Source organism: Vicugna pacos, chromosome 9 (assembly GCF_048564905.1).
Source record: "Vicugna pacos chromosome 9, VicPac4, whole genome shotgun sequence".
Classification (NCBI taxonomy): Eukaryota; Metazoa; Chordata; class Mammalia; order Artiodactyla; family Camelidae; genus Vicugna; species Vicugna pacos.
The window spans coordinates 12303608-12311381 of NC_132995.1; the positions used below are offsets into that span (position 1 = coordinate 12303608).

At 50.2% G+C, this 7774-nt stretch overlaps 1 protein-coding gene across 1 annotated transcript; it reads left to right on the top strand.

Annotated features, from left to right (window-relative positions):
• The first annotated feature begins 339 nt into the window (after positions 1–339).
• On the top strand, positions 340–6977 carry LOC140697996 (F-box only protein 27-like). Its single transcript, XM_072966404.1, has 7 exons — positions 340–402; positions 4017–4204; positions 4280–4656; positions 4871–4982; positions 5063–5158; positions 5331–5466; positions 6138–6977. The coding sequence occupies exons 1-7, from the start codon at positions 340–342 to the stop codon at positions 6279–6281; spliced, it is 1116 nt and encodes a 371-aa protein (XP_072822505.1). The 3' UTR covers positions 6282–6977.
• Positions 6978–7774: the final 797 nt, after the last annotated feature.

Below are 7774 nucleotides of genomic sequence, written 5' to 3' on the forward strand. Positions count from 1 at the left end.
TTCAGGAGGGGTGGAGCTGTTTGCCTCTGACTCTAGATCTGATGCTTTGAACCCCGGCACTGCGCCGCCTCCTGGAGAGGTTGCTGTTAGTGGGGATGTGATTGTCACTGCTCTGGAGAAGTGGGTTTCTGCTGGGAACTCTGTCTCTGGCATGAGATGGAAAGGTCGCTGGCTACTGAGATTCTCCTTGATGATGGCCAATGCTTCTTAAGCCCTTCCACCCAGGAAACATGATGATAATAATAATAACAGTGTCCCATCCTAGGCACTTTGCTGAATGTCTTAGGAGGACTGTTTCATCAGCTCCTCTCAACTCCCATTCCATTTTACAAAATGAACATGAAGTTTGGGAAGGGCAGCAGCCTGCTCAAAGTCACACAGCTGAACAGCGTCCACGGCAAGGTGACTGCTGATCCCTCCTCTTACCTGCCATGCGGGGCACCTGATCAGGGCAGTGACTTGACAGAGTTCAGTCTCAGATAGGAGCTGGTTCTCGGGGTGCAAGTGGAGGCAGGTGCCCTGAGCCCCTGGCCCTTCTCCACCTGCAGTCCATGAACTTGGCATTGAGCCTAGAGAAATCGTTAGCATCAATTCCAAGCCCAAGACTGCCAAGGTTTCAAATCAGAGCTGTGACAAACCAAACATTCCATATCTGCCCCCTCCCTCCAGTCCCATCCCTACCCCCACCCCTAGGTGGCTTTAGTGTTGTAGGTTAACGCCTGTCCTGGTATAGGCTTAGTAGGTGCTGTCAAACAATTCTGCAATGTGGTACTACCACCCTCGCTCCCACAAGCTGTAACAGAGCTCCAACCAATTGCTCCACACTCTCAATAACACTGGTTGTTTTTGTTTGTTTATTTTGGGTATGATGTTGGGGTTTTGTTTTTTTGGTGGATGTGTAGTGGTTTTAACTTGCATTTCCCTGTTGATTAAGGAGTTGAACACCTTTCACGTGGTCAATCTTTTTTTTAATTTTTATTTATTTAGAGGTGGAGGTAATTAGGTTTATTTATTTACTTATTTTCTTAATGGAGGTACAGGGGATTGAACCCAGGATCTAGTGCATGTTAGGCATGTGCTCTGCCGCTGAGCTATACCCTCCCCCTGTGGTTAACCTTTTTAAAATCTATACCTCCACCCATCCTCCGAAGGATTATTCTAATGCAATCTCAGACAGCCTATCATTTCCTCCAAAAATACTTCAGTGTATATCTCTAAAAGATAAGGTCTCCCCCTTATTAAAGGGAATTGAAAGATCTTTGTCACACTTAGGAATTATTAATGTCTTTTTGACTATATGGGATGAACTTTAATTACAAAATGGGCCATCAGCGGTATGCAGTAATGCTACTGGGCGTGGTACACCAGATGCCACAGCCCTGGCTGAAGCCCTTGGTAGGGATGCTCACCTGGTCTGCTGTTTTGGATATTCTGGCTAGACAGTCCTGAGGGCATTAGGTACGGTGGATTCCTCTGGAAGGAGGCAGCCCCTCAGTACCCTCCAGGGCCATCTCCCCCTCCAGGGAGGGCTCTCCTACCCCTCACCTTCCACTTTGTACAGATCTTCCCTACTCACTGCTGTCCCTCCAGGCCCTCCTTGGTCCTTCCAGCAACTTGTCCCTCTCAGCTCTTTCTTTTCAAAGCCTGCTAAGTGTGTGTTCCATTGGAACAGGCTGGTGTTTTGATCTTTAAAGCCTCTTCTGTTGCTGTTGTGTTTAACCTAGAAAATTACCTCTGGCCAGAACTTTTCTTAAGGTCTTGATTATTTCTAAGTGTAGCTTCAGTAGGAGGAATTCCTTTTTTAGGGCAAAGAAGTTTTGTGGGGGTTTGTGGCTCTTTCCTGTTCTTGACCCCCAAGAGGCTGGGTTGGGTGGGGAGCTGAGAGGGTTTTACCTGAAATTCCATCTCCCCACCAATATCCACACGCCACGCCCCCTCAAAGGAGAGAAGGGCCTGCCAGGGCTGAATTGCCTGGGGGAAGGAGCTAGATTACCAACACCCAGGACTGTCCAGACTAAATCCTACCTCTAGGAAGTTAGCCTTCTTTCAAATCTGTCCCACCCTTCTGAAAGAAGAGATGTGTTAACTAGTTACCTGCTCCCTCCAAACCTCCCTCTACACACAGGGCCCATTGCCAGTCCAGTTCCTTTCCTGGAATGAAAACACCGTGAAGCTTGCCTCCCCACTCCTGTTAACAGGATAGGAGAACCGAGGGCAGGGAAGCCAAGTTGGTGGAGCTTCTAATGTCCTCGGAATTATTTGTGTATCCTGCCTCCCAGTGCTCTGAGGCTCAGGAATTTTCTGCTCCTGCAAACCAGACAGGTTTTACCAAGAAACAGCAGTCTACATCCGAGGAGGAAATTCAAGAGTGGGACAAGACACTCACTTGTCAGTATCTGAACTTGTATCTTACTTGAGGTTTTTTAACTTTTTAAAAAACTACTTTTTAAACTCATAGTTGGATCATAATCAATTTTCATAATCTTATTATCAAAAAGATTCTTCCAGTATACACATTACATTAAAAAAAAAATAAGTACTGCTATGGACAGAATGGTATGATTTCTAAGATTTGCTTCAAATTGCCTGGAGGACCAAGTCAGGTAGGGGGAGTAGAGATGAAGGCAGATTGGTCTGGAGTGAACTGTTGGAGCCAGTGCTCTTACCTTGTTCCACTTTGGGATCCATTTGAAAACCTCAATAGTCAACATTTTCTTGAAAATTCATGCATTGAAAAAAAAATTAAGCCCATGTAATAGTCACTCCATCTCTCAGAATTCAGGGTCTCCCCACCCAGACTGCTTACCCCTCATTCCCTTCCCTGCTCTGCTTTCCGGCAGCGCTGATCCCCTTCCAACACACCACATAATTTACACTTCACGTCTACCGCTCACCGTGGCCCATGTGAATTAGATTAGTCAGACTGTAGTAGAGAATAACCTTTGTTTTGCTGGAGGTTTACAGGGACACCATGACCTAGCCCACGGGGAGGGCTGCAAGAACAAAGAATGCCTGCAGCAAGAAGATTACAACAATCAACCACACCCTCTCCCTTATTTTTTGTATAAAAAGAGGCTGTATTCTGACTAGAGCTGGATGGTTCTCCAAGACATTAGTCTGCCATCCTCTTGATCTGCCGGCTTTCCGCATAAAGTCGCTATTCCTTGCCCCAACCTCATCTCCTGATTTATTGGCCTGTCGTGTAGCGAGCAGAATGAGTTTGGATTCAGCAACAAGATTTAACACTTCTTCAATAATAAAACTGTTTCAATCTTTTCTACATTTGTGGAGAGGATTTCGGGGAAAGGGTGTTGGCATATTTTATGTTTAATGATTTCCCCAACAGTATGTAATTGGCTTACTCTGCCTCCTGTTCACTGTGTCTTTCCCCCTGTAAGGTAGGTTCCATGTGGGCCAGAATATACGTCTCATTTTACTTGCTGTTATTTAAAATTGTATGTGTAGCTTGCATTTTTAGGGAGTCAAATAGAAATGCACTTGAATCCTGCTGGGGCCCGTTTTCTCCTGTGAAGTAATCTCCCAGCCTTTAAAGGTGATGGGAATTTTTGCAGGAACTAACAAATATGAGGACTCCCGCCGAAGCCTGATCAAAATAACAGCAGCTGTTCAGCACCAAGCACCTTACAGGGACACTCCAAGGGGCCACTGGTATGGACCAAGAGTGACAGACTCTGGATCCCGGTGCCCCACCTCTCTCTTCTGAGGCTTCCGATTAGGTTGGGTAGTTACTCAGTGGTCTGAATACCGTCCCAAGGAGGGGCTGTCTGGAGAATGGGGGCGAGGGAATGGGTCCGGGAGGGGCTGATTGGTCAGTCTGGGCAAGGCGGAGGGAGGGGAGGGCAAAGACTGGGAGGTCGAGGGAGGATGGGATCAGGGGTTAGATAGTGCTGGGAATTAAGAGGGAGAGGCTGGCGAATACAAAGGGCAGAATTAGAGACTGGGGCGAGTGAAGCAATGTGAAAGCCCACTGGCGAGGACTGCTGGCTGACATGTAGGTTAGACCTCGCGGTTCCCTGAGGCCACGGAGAGGGTCGGCTGCTGGGGTCTGTGGTGAGCACAGTGGGAAGGAGTTGAGATGGGTGGCTGGCAAGGACCAGCTGCGAGACTGCGGACTTGAGGAGAGAATTCGAGGTGGTGAGGATACGGAGGTGGCTGATAGCGTTTGGGAGCTGACAGTCTTGGGGTACGGCTGGCAGGGGAGGGGTTGGGGGACGAGGCGCTGCAGGTCCCTGACGTCTTGACACTGGATCTCCAACAGGGACAGCCTACCCTGGCGAGGAGATCATGGGTGTTTTACCCTCCAGGGGCAGGCTGATCGGGGTTCCCCCGTGGTTTCCGAGCCCAAGGAAGCGCTGGGCCTGAGCCAGCTGCCCCCGGAGCTGCTCCTGGCGGTGCTGAGCCTCCTGCCCCCGCGCACGCTGCTCGGCCGCTGCCGCCAGGTGTGCCGGCGCTGGCGCGCCCTGGTGGACGCCCCGGGCCTGTGGCTGAAGATCCTGGCCCGGGACCACCGCGCCCTGTGGCCGGTCGTCCGCAGCTGCCTGCCGCGCGCCGACGCCGCCAGTGCCTGCCTCCTGGGCCGCTTCTGCGCGCGCGGACCCATCGGACGCAACCTGCTGTGCAAACGTGAGAGAGAAGGTGGGGAGCCCAGGAAAGGAGTCCCTCAAGCCAGCCCGCCGGAGGGGGCGAGGGGCGGGGCCGGAAGGATTTGGTGGGCGTGGCTGCGCCGGAGCCAGTCGGAGGGGTCGGAGGGGCCGGAGGGGCGGGGCCTCTGGGAACCTCCCCGAGACTTATCCCTGTGGCAGCAGTAGGCAGGCCTGGAACTTGGGCACAAACTTTTTGAACTTAACAGATGGCTTCCAGAAATGGATGAGGCTGAGCGATGGGGACGACTGGCCAGAGGAGGAAAACTGTCAGGTCATTCCTGGACTCCCTTATCTGACCTACCTCCTATCTGCCTACAGGTAAATGGGCCTATTCCCAGGGGCCAGGGCCATTGTGAGTCCTTATCCTGTTCTCATTGACCTTTCTTCCCCTTTCCTAGGTGTTGTTACAACAAGAAAGTATTGGACTTGGAGGAGGAGGGTTTCTGGCCAGAACTCCTGGATAGTGGCAAGATGGAGATTTACGTCTCCCACAGGTGAGTGGGGTGATAAAAACAGCCCTTTTGCTGAACCCTGACCTTTGCTTGAGTGACTTCACTTACGCCTCCTAACAACCCCTTAGGATGCAGCAGGTCAAGAAATGACTTAAGCACCATCGCAGCTGCACTGGCAGCAAGCCCAGCCCCCAGGGTCTCCCTTCTCCCACAGGTGGACAGACCAACAAGGCACGAACTGTGTCTATCAGCTAATTGCCCAGATTCTTGATGCCAACCACGTCATCTTGGACCATTTCTCTCCTAAACCTTATCCCATCCGGCAGTGTAGAAACAATGTCATCTTTGAGGTGAGTCTCTGACAAGGGTGAGGGGGAAGGTCAGTGGAGTCTATGATGAACTATTGCTGCATAACAAATTGCCCCCAAATTTAGTGGCTTAACATCAACAGCAGTGATTTTATCACCTCTCCTGGTTCCTGAGTGGGGCTCAGCTGGGAGCTTCTTGCTCTGGACTCTCACATAGCTGCATTTAGACACTAGCTGGAGCTGGGGGCAGGGTGGGTGCAGTGTGTACACAGCAGCTGGTGGTTGGCCAGTATCTCCTGGTTTAGTATCAGAGCTTGGCCGTGGGACCTGTCTGTGGTCTAGTTTGGACTTCCTCACAGCATGGCGGCTTCAGGCCAGTCAGACTACTTCCTAGGGGCTCAGGGCTCCCGCATGAGGGTTCTGGAGAAACCAGCAGAAGCTGCATTGCCTTTCTGACCCAGCCTTGGATGTCACTTGGTGAAAGTCACTCTACCACACTCTTGGTTACAAGCAAATCCACCCAGATTCAAGGAGGTGGGAGGTGATTAGATACCACGTCTGGATGAGGAGTGGTCTGATTCTAGAAGTACAGGGGGCACTGGAGGTGCTGTCGCAGCCATTTGTGAAAAATTCCTCCTGCCAGAAGGCCCCAGCCTCACCTTTTGAGGACAAAGCCATGGCACAATGGGACTTACCTCTTTCTCTGCCTACAGGTCAGCCATGTGTTCTCCAACCTCAAGACGGGCGTCCGCTTTGTGTCTCTTGAACACTGGATCTGGGATATGGAGCTCTACTCTGAACATTGTGGAATCTATTTGCCCGACTCCAGTGTGATCGTGCAGGTCCGTCCGTCCTAGTCAAAGGACTGTCCTTGCAAAACCACCTGACTGTGCCTTCCAGGAGCTGCGACCATTGGTTGGGACATCCTATTTGTTAATCAAGGGCTTGTAGCTCCCTGGCATGCTGGGATCTCCTGGGTCCAACTGAGGGTCCTACTGGGCCCTGGCTTCTGGTTCTGGAAGCCACTAGAAGGGAGTTCCTACATCAGTTTTACCTGCTGCTGCTGTTCTAAGGCAGCCCCTGTCCTTCTGAGTGGAGACCTCCAGGTGAGCACAGGGAAATGCTGGAACTGGATGGATCCTCACTCTCCCTCCGAGGCCTTCTGTTTCGGCCCCAGTCCCCTGCCCTTGTCTCCTCTGTTTCTGCTCAAGAAAATTTACCGATGCCTTCTGGGAAGCCCTCTCCTTTGGTCTGAACTAGAACCTCATCCTTATGGCTGAGAAAGTTCCTGCCCCCTTGGGTGGTGAACTTAACCTCCTGAGATTTCAAGACTGGGACCAGGACTCACAGCTGAAAGTCAACTACCTCAAAACAAGTTTGGAGTCAGATGTTTCTGCCTACCCTGTGAAAAATGAAGTGGTCCCCTGAGCCCAACCATACCCTAAATTATATGATGTATAAAATTGTTGTACTATTTTGAAATTCTTTTCAAACTTGGAGAGAATAATCAGCAGCAATCTATCTGCCAATCATGTGTAATAAATGTATTATTTTGCCAAAAATGCCTCAGATCTTTTTTCCCCATTATTCTTTCTCTTTACTAGTTTTCAGAAGATCCTCCTATTAGCTCATATATAAATGTGTAAATATACACACATGATTACTACACATAACCCACTTCAGAGCTGTCGTCTATAAATCCCTTTGCCTTCCACATTCATCTGCCAAGGTCCTGTCCATCCTTTTTCTAGTTTCTTAAGGTGAAATCTGAGTACCCCCTGCAGGACCCCTCAGGGAAGGGAAAAGGTGGAAGGAAGAGGCACATGGATTCTTATCTTTGTCTGTGTGTTTTTCTCTTAGGATTCAAACGTGCATCTTTCCTGCACCACTGTGGTGAGTCTCAGGAGTGAGGACAACTCTACACTGAGCCCCCCGAGTCCCTCTGGCAAATATCTGGGCGTGGGGGTTGTCTTGGTCATACAAACAAACAGTGGTGGCAGTAGTGGGACTACTAGGAGCATCCTGGCCTCCTAAAATATGGCTCCATTATTTGGGGAAAAGGAAAGGGGTGGGGAATGGTGAGATCCTACTGCAGCTGGCCATGGAGTTGCCCATGGTTTGGCATAGCATGAGCTGCTCTGTTTGTGACTGAGTCCCACTAAAGCCGAGTTCTCCAGCTGAGTCTATGATTAACCTCTCCATCCACAACTTCATTTCCTTTCTTGTTCCCCTCAAAATTGAGAAGCATTAAAGAAAGGGGGTGGGAATTGAAACTGAGCAGCGTCATGGGGGGCCCTCCAGGTTGTGGAAGCCTTTCCATGTCTCCCCTTCTTCATAGGAAAGGTTCCCT

What these genes read in the sequence shown, in the direction of transcription:
- LOC140697996 (XM_072966404.1), top strand. Translation starts at nt 340, where the DNA reads ATGAAGTTTGGGAAGGGCAGCAGCCTGCTCAAAGTCACACAGCTGAAC. An exon ending in TGGGAGCTGACAGTCTTGGG is followed by an intron (nt 4,205 to 4,279) that starts GTACGGCTGGCA and finishes GATCTCCAACAG; the next exon opens with GGACAGCCTACCCTGGCGAG. An exon ending in TACCTCCTATCTGCCTACAG is followed by an intron (nt 4,983 to 5,062) that starts GTAAATGGGCCT and finishes CCCCTTTCCTAG; the next exon opens with GTGTTGTTACAACAAGAAAG.